Raw genomic sequence first — 17,658 nt, 5'->3', positions numbered from 1 at the left:
CTCTACTGCGCATGCGGGACACTTTCAGGTCGTTTGCCCGTTTACACTGCAGAACGCATACAGGTCGCATTTACTGGCAGCGTGAACGGCCCGGCAAAAAAATCGGAATTGCCAAAAAATCGGAATTGAGTCACTTCAGGCTGGAGTGTGAACGCACCCTATGGTTCCTACTGGCGGAACAGACGAAGAAGAAGAAGAAGACGACAGGAAGTGACAGGAGAAGAAGAAGCAGGTTTTTAATAACTTATCGTGTAAACAAACTTATTCACGTGTGATTTTAATTTTATTTCTTGTTGAATGGAAACAATGCAACTGTGAAGTTGTATTTTTTCTTTATTAGTGGATTACTGACAAGGTTTTTCACACATTTGAAATGGAAACGTAGCTAACGCTAATGGGTTAGCGCCACAACCCCGCACGTACAAACACGTTTGGGCAGTGAGTGAGTAGTTTTTATTTTTACTTTAATGTTCATTTATTGAAGAAAATGTAATTTTTATGCAGTCGGAGGTGACTGGAAAAACGTTGCAGACATTTAATCAAGTGTTAGTTTCCAACCTGAGTGTATTTATGCTAGCAGCTTTATCCCTGTTAGCATCAGAGCCGGAAGCTGCAGGAACTCGACCAAGCCTCTTAAACCTCTTATCAGCTCAGATGCAAACCTCAGGTAAGAAAACACGAGGCTGACTCTGAATAGCATTAATCCCTCTTGTGTGAAAAGTGGAAGTGATGTTAGCATTGATGTCCTTTTCCATGTTACTTAAGGAAAGTCTCCAGTGGTTTCACAGCCTGACTGTTCACTGAGCGATCGGGGGAAAAGGTTTCAGCTGCAGTTTTTCTTCTGGCTCTGATATACACGACAAAAACTACGACCTTAACCATTATAGTTCCTTATTAAGGAATTCAAACTTCACATTTTGTATCCTCATGCATAAATATCTACATTAGTTGGGATTTAATGTCATAAACACCATATTGAGCTGGTCTAAGTGTCAACTTGAGTTTAAATGATGTCTTAATGTTTATTTTATTGTTGTTGTTGTTTTTTTCAAATAAACAAATTTGCATGTAAATGTATTTTGGTTTATCAAAGAATGTTGATGGATAGATGGAGGAACAGTCCAAATGTGTGCCTAAGGATCTCTGTAGTGTTGTGCATGCTAACTAGCTGTGCTAACTCTCAGCACTAATTACAAACTGCTAACGTTAGAGCGCTACATCAACATTATATTTTGAAACAATGACAAATCTCTATACTAATATAGTATTTCAGAGAAGTTGGCTGCATCAACTTAGGATTTAGTGGAAGCTAATGCTAAAGCCTGATAACACGGTATTGAGTCGAAGCTAATGCTATTGTGTGATAACAAACTGGTACTTAGCTAATACTAAATCGCTAACCTGCTTTCTCACATCCACAGAGAGGATGTGAGAACGCTCTCAGAACAATTCATATATTTTTGCATGTATTTCTTACATTAGCACCTGTGTTTTGTTTTTTTTTTAATCTATTTTTTGCTTTTCTTCTTCAGGATCAGGGAAACTCGTCAGAGTTGGTGGAAATCCAGGTCAAACCTGACACTTCTAATGTAAACATTTCCCTGAACATTTTATTCAGTCATTTTAAAAATGAAAAAACTGTTTATTTAACACATAATTTAGTCGTATTTATAGTCCTATACTAGTTGCACCAAGCATACGTATAAATGAAGGCATTTACTGTTTGATTGTTCTTTACTTTTACTGCTACGAATTCAGAGATTTTCCACAAGAGCAAAATATTGAAAATCCATTTTCTGCAAATGAAGGTGAGAATAAATCCATGTCAGCCTTTCTGCTCCCGCTTGTCCATTATTGATCCAGGGTATGTTTGGCGTCGAAGCTTCATGCCTAAAGGAAAAGGAAATCAGGACTAAAGCAGAGGAGCATTGAATGTTAGAAGACAGTTTGTGCACAAACTACTTCAGGCTTGTTTACCTCTAAAGATCCAGGAGCTGAATAATGTGGAAAAGCCTTAAAATCATAAACCCAGCCCTGGTTTTATTTTTTTATTATTTATATATGAAATTGCCTGGCTACTGTGCTTCATAACTCGAGTGCAAGAATAACGAAACTTGGGAAACAATAAAAAGGATGTGACTAAGAGAGGATAAATTATCGCACTTTAAGCTGTCAGAGCAGGAATTACTGTACAATTTTAGTCATTAATTATGATTAAATCTGATTCTGCAGCTGACCTGAACGTCATGGATTGAACAAACAACTTCCTGCGTTTCCTCCTCAGCTTAACCCAAGGCCTGTTAAGAAGACTAATGTTCTTAAAGGGCCGGTTACCAGAATACGTTCATAAAACTCATTAATAAACCGCTAAAATATTAATAAATATCTGTCTCCATATTCCATACGTTCCGCATAAGGTTAAATAAAACTTAACGTATTTTCCTGAGAAATCCCTCCACAATTTCATCATTATTTTTATAATATTTACCATAGAAATTACAGAATTTTTTTGGTGCTAATTTAGAAATTTTTGCATTGAATTTTGCAATATTGGTGCTTATTTATGAAGGTAAATTTGACTTTTTGTTATTCAATGAATTAATCACGGACTATAACTGAGTAAAGCTGAGTTATAGTAAAAGTAAGAAATGGTGCCACCTGCTGGTTGGAGGTAACATCATTTAACCCCAATGTTTTTGACCATTTTTACATACAATTTGCAATAAAGTCAGTAAAAAACATATTAAATAATATTTAAGAAAGCAGCTGTTATCCTGAAGGTTTTGTTTTGCTCTGGAGTCTAGAGGGCCACATGAGGAGCTACGGCAGGCCAGATTTGGCCCCCGCACCTTGAGTTAAAAACCTTACCATTACCCAGGGGTGTCAAACTCATTTTAATTTTAAAGTTAAATTAACATCTTTTCCAGGAATATCCCTGCAGGATTATTTTTTTAATATTTGCCATCAAAATTGCTGAGTTTTTGGTGCTAATTTATAAATATTTACAGCCAATTTTGCAAAATTTGTGCTTAAATATGAAAATAAAAACTGCTTCGATTTTATTGAAAATTTAAAAAAAAAGTATTTCAGCATCGTGAGCACAGCTGTCATGTTGAAGGTTGTGGAGTCTAGAGGGCCACATAATCAGCCGTGGCGGGCTGGATTTGGCCCCCGGGCCTCAAGTTAAGCCTCCCTGTGAGCTGTTTACCAACTGGATTATAAAATATGAATTATACTTTCAGAGGATTCAGAGAGAAACAGTTTTCATAAATCTGACCAGGTTTTATTTTTATTCATTTTATTTGATTGGGTTGTGAATAAACTAATGTAGAGCAAATTATTTGAGATAAACAAAATTATATTCCCCATCTGAAAGGATGTTTTCATGTTTTTTGTAAAAGAATAATATAGCAATTATAATTTCAGTGTTTTTTTTCTTAACATTATTTTTTCAGCCTCAATAAATGGATGATTCATTATTCTGCTCTAAAGAGGAACATTTTTCTCCTCTGAATTAATGAATCAATACCAATTTCCTTTCCTTCTTTGTGTGGAAATGAATGTACATTATCTTAACTGGAGCTGAATAAAGTAGCGTCTGGCTGGCATTGCAGTTTCCTTCCAGGACAATGATGGTCATCATCTCCCCTTAACGCTCATTTAGGCCATCCAGTCTGTTTGGAGGCTCCAACCTCAATGAGCTCACAAATTACACCAGGATCTTTGGTGAAATTATAGCTGGGATGATTTAAACTTTAGCAAAACGGATAAAACCAGATTTTTTTTTCTGGTTCTGTGACAATAAATCAGATCAAATTTTGCCTGATTTAGGTCAATTTAGATGCTAAAAGTCAGAATAATATTATATTTTTCATACTTAAAAGAAATAGAGAAGTGTGGATAAGTCTGTCTTATTTTTGGGAGAAGTTTCCATATATAAGAGAATAAACACCATGGAAATGTAGAAAATAAATTATGGCTGAGCTTGAATATGAGCTGTTTTAGGTGATATCTACAATCAAAATGAATAATATAAAACCACAACAAGCTTGAACGCAGCATAGCTAAGCCTTATGGTAACATGTGCACCAGTCATGTTTTATATTGTTTGCCGTTTAATTATTAACTTTTTGTTTTATTTTACACATCCAGTTTAAACTGCCGTCTAACGATTCTGTCTCATTTTGAATGTTTAACAGCTCTGGTCTAACCGTTCATTACAAATGGATTTCTTTTAGTAATCACCCTTTTATGTGTCAGCCTGCCGTCTCTAACCGGAGTGACTTTAGGATAAAATGTGTTGTTTACATCCACCAGCGAAGACAGAATCTGCTTCGCTGGTGGATGTAAGCCAAGCAGATTCATCCACCAAAATTTGTCACTTTCCTCTTAATTACCAACATAACATTTCAAAATAGATGTTTTTTCTTTTACTTCCAGGCTATTTCTGAATATAATTAGATGAAAAAGAAAAACATACATTGATACAAGAGCTGGACAATATGGCTGAAAAACATAACACGAAATAATATCAACAATTACAATTATTGATTAGTTTTTTGTTTTAAATATCTGAAATACTGTCGGACTGATGATGTGACTTTTCCTGTTTTATTCAGTTTTCTGTCCTCGTTTTTTTTTTTTTTTTTTGTTTTGTTTTTTTTTTAGCAGTTATAAACATTAAATCAAGTAAAATAACTTAATGGAGCAGTATTATATGTTTTCAAGGCACATAGTGCGATTTTTATAACATAATCAAGTAACTATGTTACTGTTATAAAAATTACATACGTCAAATGTGACTTAAAATAAATTTGACTTCCTAATTAGGCTGTGAAATTGGGCCTCTGTCTCTTTAAGAACTCCTGCTCTTCCTGAAGCTCCGCCTCCAGGAAGTCATGCCAACATGGCTCCTCTCTTAACCCTTTAAAAAAGTTTTTACCATCGTTGCTCTGAGCAGCAGCTCCTGTAACGAGCTCAGCAGCTGTTTGCTAATTGCTGCTGGCTAGTCTGAAGGAGCTGCGAGGGGGAGGAGCTGCGCCTGGAAGGCGGGGCTACGTCCACCCAGGCATTTTGCATCTGAATGGTTGCCATGGAGATTAAAGGATTTGTCAAACATGAAAGAATCAAAGTAACACCCCAGGTTTATTTTAATGAAGAAAAAAACATTAAAACATGATGGAAAGTAAATTTTACAGAACACCGCCCCTTTAACTTAAACATGAACTCAAACATTTTATTCATGGTAGAATGAATAAAATAGATATTTAAAACTTTTTTTTCAGTTTTAATTTTTTTCAGTTTCATGTTTTTCTTTCTCTTGAATAAACTTTATGGCCCCAATGTAGCTCCATATAAACACGGCTGTGTGGAGATCGTGAGGCTGAGGCAGAGCTCTGCCCCTCAGATCATCACGGGAAGCGGAGCTGCACCGACGCTCTGCTGCAGCTGGATTCTCACGCTGAAGCAGCATCTGATCCACAACAAGCAGTAAGATACCATAAAATACCTTCTGACTGGTTTGTTTTAACCCTGTCTACGTTAAACAGGTGGAGATAAAGGGAGTTAATTAGTCCTGTTATGAAATATATCTTGAAAAAAAATTTACAATTTTCTAGATGTGGTTAAAAATGCAGCTAAATCTTAAGTTATTTGCCAAACATTTTATGAAAACAATCAGTTTGCAGAACTTGCATGGGGTTCAGTTTCTACTGGAAATGCTCTTCCAATATGTTCTGTTCCTGCTGATTAGAATAGAGATGAACAAAGTTTGCTTGTTTCTTCCAGTATTTCAGTATCGTTTCACTGCAGGGCAGCAGGATTTACAACTGAGATCCAGGTAGAAGAGCAGGAGACGTGTACTCACGCCTAAAGGATAAGAAATCATGTTTATATTTTATGTTTTCATTTAGTTTTTGGAGGTGTAGAATTTCTAATCACCTAAATGTGTAGAAAACGTGTCAAACTGAGGTGTGGGGGCCAACTCTGGCCCGCCAGAGCTTCCTGTGTGGCCCAACAATCCAGAGGGACACATAGTAAAACCTTCAAGATAACAGCTGTCTGTCCAAATATGATTTTAATAGTCAAATATGAAATCAAAGCAATTTTAGCTGTAAATGTTAAATCAGTTGCAGAGATTCTCGCAAAGTCAGCATATCTCTGGATTTTTTAGAGCTAATTATTAATTGTGAGATTATTGCAAATTTTCCATAAAAAAGTCAAACATCGGATTTAAGTGTTGCCAACTCCCACCTGCAGGTGGCAGTGTGCTAACATGCTAAACATGCGATTAGCAGACTGTCCCTCCGCAGAGTTGGATAGTAACTAGTTACATTTACTCGAGTAACTTTTAGGAGTATTTTTGTTAAAATGTATTTTTACTTTTACGTGAGTAAAATTTCTGGATTCTGAATGAAAAACAAACACATTTAACCAAAAACTCACCAGACAGACTCACACCTGCAGTTTCTGTTAAACTTTCATAATTTTTTTATAGAAACAAAAACTGATTTGGAAAAATTTTATTTTGCATGATTTTGTTATTTTCTGTTACTTATATGAATCATTCAAATGTCAATCAATTAAAATGTCATTTTAATTCTTAAAATACCAAAATTTCCACCAAACTTTATATTTAGAGTAGGGTTATGGTGTAATTTTAAAATATTAAATGACTTTTTACCAAATACTTTTTACTTTTACTTGCGTAACAACAGGTTGAAGTCGTGCTCCTCTTACTGGAGTTCAGGTTTCGCTGCTCTGCCTCCTCTGACCCTCCACTGTTATTAATGTGATTGTGTTTAAATGAAACCTGGACATTATCTTGTCTGGTTACTATGATATTTTCGTCAAACTGATTTCGTCTGATGTGAACAGCTTCAGTCTCCAGGCGTCCGGAAAGCTTCACTCGCTCCTCGTTCTGCGGCAGGCAGTGATTTTCAGAATGCCAACAACCTGGAGGAAACAAACAAGTCACTGTTGTGACAGTCATTGGGGAGGCTGCAGTCGGCCCCTCGTCGCTTTGGGTTCATCTGTGGCGTGTCGCTCAGCAGCGCTGCGCATCATCCTGATGCATTGTGCTGCTCTCCTTTCACAAGCGTCACAAATTGCTGCTTTTCATCGTCCACAAATAAGCAGCAGTCTTATCTTGTGAGGGAGAATGTGAAGATGGAAGGCACTTTTCTTGAAAGTGTCGTTTGGTGTCCATCAAAATTATTAAGACAAACAAACAAAAAAAACTGCTTGATTATAAGTTTGTATGTCTAATTTGAGCAACATCAAAAAATGACTGCTGCTTCAGATGATGTTCCATTTCAGTGGGAATAAAAGATTTTTCTTCTTTTTAAGATTAAAAATTAATGTTGAATCTTCATTAGCATCTTTTATGCTTTGCGTCACAAACTGGAGGCGCGAGGGCCACATCCGGCCCGCCATAGCTTCTCACTGGGCCTCCAGAGGAACACAATCTATAACTGTTGAGTGCTTAAATAATCAAATATTATTAATTACTTGATAAATATTAATATTATTTTATCAAATGTTACTTAATCAATCCAGTCAAAGCTGTTTTTATCTGTGTGCTGCCAAATCACATTAATCTCTCAGCAATCACAGAAAATTAACACAATCAAATCAAATTTTCCCCAGAATTGGTCAAATAATTGCTAAATTTCAACCTCCTTCAAATAAAGTATTTTATTATTATTTCTCCTGAAGCGCCTTCCTCAGGCTCTTCATTGCTATCAGCATATTAGGAAGAAACTGACATCTATATTACAATCTAGATTGTTCTGAATTATGCTCTCAGCGCTCACAGAGCCACTGACTGCATTAAAGAGGCTTTTTATAACCCACCTGTGCTTTTCTGACCCAGTTAAAATCTTGAGGAAACATTCAGGCCTGACGCCACAGCAGATTTTTCTGGACGAAAAACTGTCCCAGAAGTTATTATGATAAACAATAATTTTGTTGTTGTGAGACAATTTCATTTATACAATGGTAATAATGACATAATAATGCAAGAACATATTCTCAAAAATCAATAAACTTCAAATTCTGATGATCATTTAACACTGGAACTGGAAGACATTTTAAATATCCAAAATAAATAAAACAGAAAAAACTAATGAAATAAATTATAAATCTCTGGAAACAAAAAAGGTTTAGTTGAGACCAAAACAGCAGACTGAAGACTTTTGTCATCCAGTTTCTGGTAGAAAGAGAAAAACAATAAATCATTCAAATGTTAATTATTGAGCTTGTTTTAGTCCAGGGGTTTCCAAAGTGCGGCCTGGGGGCCATTTGCGGCCCCCTGGGGGATTTTGTGCGGCCCCTGACCTCAATGCAAACATCGGTGGTCAAGCAACATTTTCTACAGATAAGTGACATTTTCTACAGATAAGTGACATTTTCTTCAAAGAAGAAAAAAGAGGTACAAAAAAAAACAGATTCCCGTTAATTTGCAACGTTTCTGCGATCGTCTTGGCTTTGGAGTAACTAGAACCACAAACACTGACCTAAAAAATTCACCCCAAGTTAGAAACCGTGTGCCTGACTTATGATAACCTGTGGAAATACTTTTTATGCCTACAATGATTTAAATTTCAATTTGGATTATTAATGAGCAGATAAACCTTAAAAAAAGGAAACAAAGTTCCAAAGCGTTTGTTTTAAAATACTTTCTGCGACCTGAAAGTGGCTTTAATTTGACGATTTTGGTCGTCATGGCAAAAAGTTTGGACATTGAGAATAATAATCGGCAGCGATGGATGGATTTTCTTTTGTCCACATACAGATTTAACTGACCTGCAGCAGCGGCCAGTTACTGTCTGATGGGAGGTTTTTGTTTTTAAAGAGACGGCGTCCTGTTCGGCGTGATGGGAAAGACGCGCATCGTAAAAGCTTTGGTTCTTCTGCTGCTCTTCGTTCTGCTGGAGGTTAGCGCCCATAAAAACACATGGCTTACGTCTGCAGATCCCTCCGTGTTGGTGTTGTGATCTCTCTGCTTTTTGCAGCTGGAGACGGGAAGCGGGAAGGTTTTAGAGGAGACTTACCTGAAGTGGCTCCAGTACAAGCAGGACTGCATCAAAATGATGCAAAACGAGCCGCCGCCTCAAGGTACGAACGGATCTGTTGATTCAAACAGCGATTAAAAAGTTAGGATTCAAAAAACAAACCAATTTCTTTTTGGGTAACTGAATGGCTACATGGCTCCACAAACTCAAGTCTTGTTGTAAAACATTTTCATTTGGTTTCACAGGATGTCAGGACGTTCTGAGTTACTATCTTATTATTTTACTTATATTTTCCATAAGAAAATAATCGGCCAGTGGGACTAGAAATTTTCAATATGAAGAAATTATTGACTTAAAACACACTGGAAATTTGTCTTATTTCACGTGTAATAAGATTTTTGCAGTAGAAACTACACTAAAACACTGTAAGGTTTTGTGTTTTTGCAGTGTAAACTTTAGTTTTACGGGTTATTATCCTTTCTGAAGATTGATGGGCTTTATGTTAGGAAATGTTTGTTTCTCCTCATTCAGTTTTCTTCTTTGCCTTCCCAGTGGGTTTGTTCTGCAACCGGACGTTTGACAGATACGCCTGCTGGCCTGACGCTGCTGCAGGCTTCATGGTCAACGTTTCCTGTCCTTTCTACCTGCCCTGGTTTCACAAAGGTCTCTCATCTGACCGCTGTCTCACTTTGACTGTGTCATACTTCAGTTTGTTTCTCCATCAGGTATTATCTTTGAAGAGTGGTAAGGATTTTTTTGCACAGGTAAGAAAACACCTTGCAGCTTCAGTTTGCACCAAACTGCAAATCATTTTTATTGCACACGTTCAGCTCAGAGCCGAAGGAACTCAGTCAGTTCTGTGAGGCCGAATTAGAGCCAACATAGACGGAAAAGAAAAGAGGAAATTTCCAGAAAATAAAAATCGAAACTTTTTTAGAAAAAAAAACAAGAAAATGTTTACGTTTGAGAAGCTGAAAATTTGCTTGAGAAAAGTAAGAATTTTCAGATTAATCTCAGAAATTTTGTAGAAAGAACAAGGAAATTTGAGTTTGAAAAACTTAAAATTTTATAGAAAAAGCTCAGAAATGTCTGAGTTCGAAAAGTCACAAAATAGCTAGAAAAATAATTTTTTTAGATAATTTAATTATTTATTTATTTTTTTTAAAAACAAGGAAATTTCTGATTTTTTTTTTTTTTTATCTAATCACATCAGATCTCCAGTCAGATGAATCAGTTCCAGTTACATCCTGGTCATCAATCTGTGCATCAGTTTCAGTTTATTAATCAATTTACTTCTTTAAAAATTTCTATCAAAGGAAATGTGGCAGATTTCTATCAAGTCATTGCAAGTCAACGATTCGACGGCAATCTGTCATGATTTATTCACATAAATCCCAAATATTTGGACATTTATGACCTTTTTCTATTTTGTAGCACAGTAACTGGTGCAGTTGATGCTTTAGAGCAAAACTTTTATCTGAAAGATGAATTCTTACCATAAAAACGCCTCAAAATGGACGTTTGCTGTGAGAACCGCTGTGAATAATCAGGCTGAGTTCTGCAGGATCACTGATAGGAAAATAAAACTCTTCAGAGTTTATTGAGTATAAATTGTTGTTCATAGAAACGTTTTGTGTTTTTATGAAAACAGCAGAAAGCATTCAGACCTCATGTCGTGTCAGTTTGTGAGGAAAGAGCACATCAGTGGATCAAATGAAGTCTTTCAGTCAGAAACTTCTCTGTTCTTTTGAAACATGATTCTTAAAGGGCCAGTATTCTGTGAAACCTATAGTTTTATCTTTCCATCATGTTTTAATGTTTTTCCTTCATCAAAAGCAAACCTGGAGTCTTCCATGATTGAGAAATCCTTTGATCTGCATGGTAACCATTCAGCTGTTCAAAACGCCTGGGTGGACCTAGCCCCGCCTTCCAGCCGAAGCCCCTCCCCCTCTCAGCTCCTTCAGACTAGCCAGCAGCAATTAGCAAACAGCTGCTGAGCTCATTATAGGAGCTGCTGCTCAGAGCAACGCTGGTAAAACCGTTAAAGGGTTAATAGAGGAGCCATGTTGGGACAACTTCCTGGAGGCGGAGCTTCAGAAAGAGCAGGAGTTTCTTAAAGAGACAGAGGCCCAATTTCAAGGCGTTATATTACGAAGTTAAGTTTCTTTTAAGTCCTATTTGATATATATAGCATTTTTTTAACACCTGAAGGTAACATAGTTATGCGATTGTGCTATAAAATGGAAAACTCATAATACCGCTCCTTTAATGCATCAGCTAGCTGTAGCTTCATTTCTAACTAGAGCCGGACGCAAAACAGTTTTTCAGCAATATCGTCAGGCCCTTATACGAGTTTGTGAAAAACTTGTGTTAAGTTCTTCAAAACTTAATACAATATAAGCGCTTCATATCAGTTGACATCAATAATTGTTGATGAGTTTTTTTTGTTTTAAATATTTGAACTACAGCCAAACTGGTGGCGTGACCTTCCCAGTTTTACCCAGTTTCCCCTCCATTTTGTTTTTTATTTTCTAGCAGTTATGAGGCAAAGAGGGGAAACTTGAAACTGCTCCAGTTATTCAGCAGGTTGTTGCTAGGTAACCGAAGTTTGGGGGAACTTGAAACTGCTTCTTATCAACAGGTTGCTAGGCAACCAGAGAGGGATTGAGTCAGTAGATTCCACCAATCTGGAATATTCCAGGTTTATAGAATATTCTATCAGATGTCTTATCTATTGATTGATCATGTGTCTATCACGATATATATTGTTATTGATTTATTGTCCAGACCCATGTCTAATGGACATGCAGGGATGGTGTCTGTAGTATATTTTATAGTATTTCCAAATGAACTAAGACATCTGCTGTCTCTAAACTTGGTTTGCTTGCTGTATTTTTGCCCTTCCAGGCTCCATCTATATGCAGCGAATGTCCAGATGATGAATGCTTCCTGATTTATTCCTCTCCCAGTGTCTCAGGGATCGGTGCGTAGGCGTTGTGGGTCCGACGGACTCTGGGAGACAGACGAAGGCGGCCATGTGTGGAGGGACATCAGCGAGTGTGAGGAGGAGGAAGAGGCGGCGTCCCAGGAGGTTCGGCTGCAGTCACCATCACTCTCCTTTACCAACTTTAATGATACATTTACATAACAAGGGTTCACAGAGAATTACTTCTGCGATTTCCCAAGACAAGAAGGAAGAACAAGCAGCACTTCAGCAGGCGAATTGCATTCATTATGAAATAAAAGCAGGGCCTTCTGGGTTCTGGGTTTACTGTTTACTGTTTCAGATATTAGTGACTCAGTTTGATTCTTATTAAAGGTGTTTTTGTCCTCACAGCTGTGGGCGAAGCAGCTGATGGTGGGCTTCAGGACCCTGTACACCGTGGGATACTCGCTGTCCTTGTCGACACTCATCATGGCTCTGATCATTGTCCTGAGCTTCAGGTGAGCTGTCGCTGCAGGCTTTTATTTTACTGAACTCTGCAGCTGAGTAAACACCCAGCACACCTTTCTCCCTTCCTTTGAGCTAAATGAGACACGTTAGCTCACATGTTTAAAGTTAAACAGTCAAACATTAACAGCCATAGACGAAAAAAATGAGGTGTTAGTTTATAGTCATGTTTTCACCATGTTATTCATTCAGTTTCAAACTAAATATTTAGATTACAACCTAAAAAAATCTACCTGACAACTTCATATTTAACTAGCAAGCTAAGTACTTGGCTTATTTAGTTTGTAGATATATTTTTAGCTACAAACTAAATATTTAGTTAGCAAACTAAATTTATAGCTTACAACTAAAAATGTTACCAACACTTTTAGTTGGTAGGAAACCAAATATCAACTTAGTTTGTATCAAAATATTTAGCTTCAAACTTCAAAATAAATGTTTAGTTTGAAGCCTAAATATTTGGCTTGCTAAACTAAATGTTTAGGTTGAAGACAAATGTTTAGTTATTAGTTGTGTTTAGTTGGCATGTATATAACTAATTAAATATTCAGTTTTCTGGCACTTAGTTAGGAAGATAAATATTAAAGTTGATGTTTGAAATCGGATGCTAACTGCCAGGTTGTCTGTTGAAAAAGCAAAAATGCACGAAGTTTGAACAATGTGCCTCACATGGTTTCTCAGTCAGAAAGCTGGTGTTTCCTTCACCTGTCTGCTTAATCTAAAAGCTAAACGATGATTTCAGGAAACTCCACTGCACCAGAAACTACATCCACGCCAACCTGTTTCTGTCCTTCATCCTGCGAGCCGTGGCGGTCATCGTTAAGGACTCGATGCTGGACCGCCACTTGGGGAGAGAAATCGTCAGACACGCCGACGTCACCGAGATGCTGAGCCACCAGGTTGGTCCCAGAAGCTTTGTTGACGTTTCATGATGACAGTCGGGGCGAAGGCCGCTCCACTAAACCCAAACCCAGCAGGTCATTTTCCTGTTTTCCCGCCTCCAGGCTGCCATCGGCTGCCGTGTCGCACAGGTTATGATGCAGTACTGCGTCTTGGCCAACCACTACTGGTTCTTTGGAGAGGCCATATATTTGTACTCTGTTCTCATTTCCTGCGTGTTCATCGACAGCAACAAATACCTGCCGTACCTCTGCCTGGGCTGGGGTGGGTACCCCAATATATTATTATTATCTTTTGTTTCACTGAGTTTTTACTTAATTTTAACAACAAATAGTGACATTTTTCCACAGTTACTCTCTCCTTTCTCTTACAGCTATATATTCCACATTATAAGTTGCTAAAAAGGACGAGATAACAATAATACTGCCAAGAGTTATAGAAACGAATACAACACAATAATAATGATGAAGTAATGACCAAAAAAAAGATCTTTAAACATTACTGATGTGACTGGAGAACTGGGTAGGAAAGTCTCCACGAGTCTGGACCGGAAGTGATCTGCACCACTGAACCGCCATCTTGGTAGGCAAGTGCAGTGCAAAGCATAAATGGACCAGGAAAAAGATAGAAGAGTATTCAAAATTTTAATCGAATAACTGTTGTAATATTGTTTTTAAGTTGGATAGGAGCAAGGTGAGAGCTAGTTCTAAGCTTTTGGGTTGTTTATTGTTGTCATAGAAACTCCATTGCAACTGCCTACCAAGATGGCTGTCAGCTACAAAGTTCCCATCACATGAGAACTTTTTATTGGTTCGAATCTTACTTAGAGAACAGGGATTTCTCTGTTAGTAGGAAACTTCTCACTGAAGAGGGCAGGAAGCACATGGGGTTCCCCAAGGCTCAAGCTGGGGCCCCTTCTGTTCAATATCTACATGCTAACGCTAGCTCAGGTTATAACTAGTAGTAAGATTAGCTACCAGGTGGAACACTCTGCATTATGATGTCATCAGGTAACTCGGCACTGGACAGATAAATGTGTGGATGTTCCAAAACGTTCTCCAACTGAACAGAAACAAAACTGAAGTTATTATCTTTGGACCTAAAGAGGAGGGATCTAGAGTCACAGATCTAGAGTCACAGATCTAGAGTCACAGATCTAGAGTCAGATCAGCTTCAGTTATTACAGCTGGAAACTAGAAATCAGGATGAACTCTAGATACAGTGATGAACTCTGACCTGAACCTTCAGGGCCACATAAAGACAGTTACAAAGTCGGCCTTCAATCCCCTGAAGAACATCTCCAGGATTAGAGGACTGACGTCTCAGCAGCTTCTCTGTGTTTATCTTTAGTAGCATTGATTACTGCAAAAGTGTCTTTGCAGGTCTGAATAAAATAATTACTAAAATGCTGAAGAAGAAGAACTCCACTCCAGTTCTACAGTCCTTACACTGTTCCTTTAAATCAAGGCTAAAAACCCACCAGTTTAGGATTTGATTAATCATAATTGGAAAATTGGTCAAAATATTAGATGATAGAATTTGACAATGTTTAGTCTTTATTGCTTGCTTCATAATTGGTGATTTATGTTTTTATGCTATGAAGCACTTTGGACTGAAATATTCTAAATAAACTTGACTTCATGGAGCGAAAACGTTCCACTTCACCATCTGTTGCAATCTTCTTCTCATGCCCACCTCTCATCTAAAGTACATTTACAATGAGATCCAACACTCTAAATGCAAATGAGCGCCGCCGAGCGACACGCTTACCTCAGAGGAGTCGGAGCAAGGAAACCATGGAAACATTTATCCACCGTCTTTGCTGTTTACTTCCTTACTTTGTTCATTTTTTGGTGGTCTTTGATGTCATGTTCAGGCACCCCTCTGCTGTTTGTGGTTCCCTGGGCGGTGATGAAGGTCCTGAAGGAAAACAAAGAGTGAGTGACGGAGTCTTCCTCAGCTCTGAGCCTCAGATAAGGAGGAAAGCTAATGATTGTTTCCTTTCCAGATGTTGGGCCGTGAATGAGAACATGAACTACTGGTGGATCATTCGCTTCCCCGTCCTCTTAGCCTCTCTAGTAACGATGTGGTTGTTTTTATTTATTATTATATGAACTGAATCTGTTGTTGTCCGACTTTATTCATTCTTTCATTAGCTGCGTTTCCATTACAAACCTTTGTCAATATTCGACTAGTAAAAAACCCACAATTTCTCAATTGTAGTGTTTTCATTAAATAAGAAATTATATTAAAATCCCACAGCAATAAGCTTGTCATTTAAACAAATGTGATTAAAAATCATGGCACAGACGGATTTTTTTACTTTATTTAAAATAAATAACATTACATAAAGGATCTTTAATAATAATAAATATGACATTGTTTTAGTAACGTCCGGCTGTTGATCACATGACTCGTGACGCGAAAAATTGTTTCAGTGTACGGCCAAAAAAAACCGCCGCGACCAAAAACATTTATTTATTTATTAATTAATTTAATTAACTTATTTATTTATTTAACTTGACCAAAATTGGCATGTTTCCTTTAAGCAAATTTATTTTCGCAATTTCAATTTGCATAATTTTATGGTTAATTGAAACAGACAGTGAATTACAAAAGTGCAACGGAGTAAGGCTTTTTAATAAACTACCAGAATAAACTCATAACATTATTACAATAAAGTCATAATAGTAGCAGAACAAAGCCGGAAAAATACTAGAAAAAGTTTTTGAGTTTTGAATTGTCTCTTAAAATCTCAACAAAACACACAGTTTGTGGTTTTAATGTTCCAAAGTGTAAAGGTTCACAGCTGTAAAATGTACCATAATGAATGTGCTGCTGAATGCAGATCATGTCGTTATTTTCCAACCAACAGATCAACTTCCTGATTTTCATGAAGATCCTGGGGGTGATATTTTCCAAACTACGGGCCAACATCCACAGTCAATATCCAGATTACAAACTACGGCAAGTAGACGCAGTCATACTTTATCTCCTGCAAAACAATCGGATGAATTTCAGAACAAAGGAAGTTGAAGTTTGTGTTGGTTTGTTCCTCCAGACTGGCCAAAGCTACCCTCACCCTCATCCCTCTGTTCGGGGTCCATGAGGTGATTTTTATTTTCGCCACAGATGAGCAGACCACAGGGCTGCTGCGCTACATTAAAGTGTTTTTCACTCTTTTCATCAGTTCATTTCAGGTAAGTGCAGCTCAACAGGAAAGGTGGAGATGCAACAAACCAAATTTAATGTTTTATTTTTTTCTTAATTTTTTTTTCTCCACGGAAAAAAACAAGATTTTTAAAGATTTTGTTTCTTTGCAGGGGTTACTGGTGGCAGTTCTCTACTGCTATGCTAATAAGGAGGTCTGAGACTTTTACTGTTCATATCAGATTTCTGCTTTATAATTGTAAAATATGGTGTTTTTTATGCAGCATGACTAACACTTCAGCATTTTTGCTAGTGTTTTTGAAATAATTAATAGTAATAATAATAGTAATAATAAATAACTGAAAAAAGTATTTTTACCATTACATTAATCTGATCTAATCTTTCGCTTTGTGCTTTATTTTGCCATAACTAATCGCTTTTGTTATTTTTTAAAAGGCATACTCTTTAAAATGATGAAACATTTGGAAAAGTGAATTTCCTGTCAGTCTTTTGTTAGTTTCCTTTTTCTCCGGCTGCAGGTGCAGACAGAGCTGAGGAGGAAGCTTCGCAGCTGGAGGACAGAGACGGAGATCTTACGCCATGCACAGTGACTAGCGGTGCTTGAATCTCGAGGTGAGACTTTCTCCATCGCCACCGTTCCGGATCACAACAGATCCCCCATGTCAGCAACCAGAGCAAAGACAGACAGATCCCCAAACCCTGGGAACTCACAGACTGTTGGATGCGACATTTGGACAACTCCTCCACAAGCTGATGATTTGTTGAAGCAATCACCACCAGCAGCAACCGAAGAAAAGACCATGCAGCTCAGGGTTGAGAAGGAGAAGGAAGAATCATCTGCAGAAATGCAGGTGTCCTTCCTCGTTCACCTGAAAGACCCTGTGGAGTTGCTGCCACATGCTGTTAACACAGACTCAGACTGAAAACATTATTTTTCGGCATATGTTTTGATGTACTATATTCTAACGTAAATATGCATACCTGTAAGCATTTCATATTCGATATCTTATATTTAAAATTCTTATTTAAGTCTTTATTTATTTTTGTTAATTTGAGATGTTCTGATCAGTTATTCAGAGTACAAATTTTACCAAATACTTTTTTACTTTTACTTCAGTAATT

At 37.3% G+C, this 17,658-nt stretch overlaps 1 protein-coding gene and 1 long non-coding RNA gene across 2 annotated transcripts; both read left to right on the top strand.

Moving 5' to 3' along the window:
* The first annotated feature begins 205 nt into the window (after window positions 1-205).
* LOC106903577 (uncharacterized) lies at window positions 206-1,831 on the top strand. The gene is made up of 3 exons (XR_001414699.2): window positions 206-442; window positions 596-667; window positions 766-1,831. It is a non-coding gene; the product is annotated as an uncharacterized LOC106903577 (long non-coding RNA).
* Window positions 1,832-8,876: 7,045 nt separating this feature from the next.
* On the top strand, window positions 8,877-17,361 carry LOC106903590 (glucagon receptor-like). Its single transcript, XM_014967497.2, has 13 exons — window positions 8,877-8,936; window positions 9,015-9,117; window positions 9,567-9,677; window positions 11,984-12,105; window positions 12,352-12,458; window positions 13,208-13,364; window positions 13,470-13,629; window positions 15,242-15,302; window positions 15,374-15,443; window positions 16,241-16,332; window positions 16,427-16,565; window positions 16,689-16,730; window positions 17,055-17,361. Exons 1-13 carry the CDS (start codon window positions 8,877-8,879, stop codon window positions 17,124-17,126), a joined length of 1,296 nt encoding a protein of 431 aa, XP_014822983.2. The 3' UTR covers window positions 17,127-17,361.
* Window positions 17,362-17,658: the final 297 nt, after the last annotated feature.

Source organism: Poecilia mexicana, unplaced genomic scaffold (assembly GCF_051168715.1).
Source record: "Poecilia mexicana isolate PSO_F unplaced genomic scaffold, ASM5116871v1 scaffold_19, whole genome shotgun sequence".
NCBI classification, from domain to species: Eukaryota; Metazoa; Chordata; class Actinopteri; order Cyprinodontiformes; family Poeciliidae; genus Poecilia; species Poecilia mexicana.
Note: the sequence above shows the minus strand (reverse complement) of the source record. Positions and strands in the feature narration are given on the sequence as shown.

What these genes read in the sequence shown, in the direction of transcription:
- LOC106903590 (XM_014967497.2), top strand. Translation starts at nt 8,877, where the DNA reads ATGGGAAAGACGCGCATCGTAAAAGCTTTGGTTCTTCTGCTGCTCTTC. An exon ending in CCTGCCCTGGTTTCACAAAG is followed by an intron (nt 9,678 to 11,983) that starts GTCTCTCATCTG and finishes TTCCTCTCCCAG; the next exon opens with TGTCTCAGGGATCGGTGCGT. An exon ending in ACTGCTATGCTAATAAGGAG is followed by an intron (nt 16,731 to 17,054) that starts GTCTGAGACTTT and finishes CTCCGGCTGCAG; the next exon opens with GTGCAGACAGAGCTGAGGAG.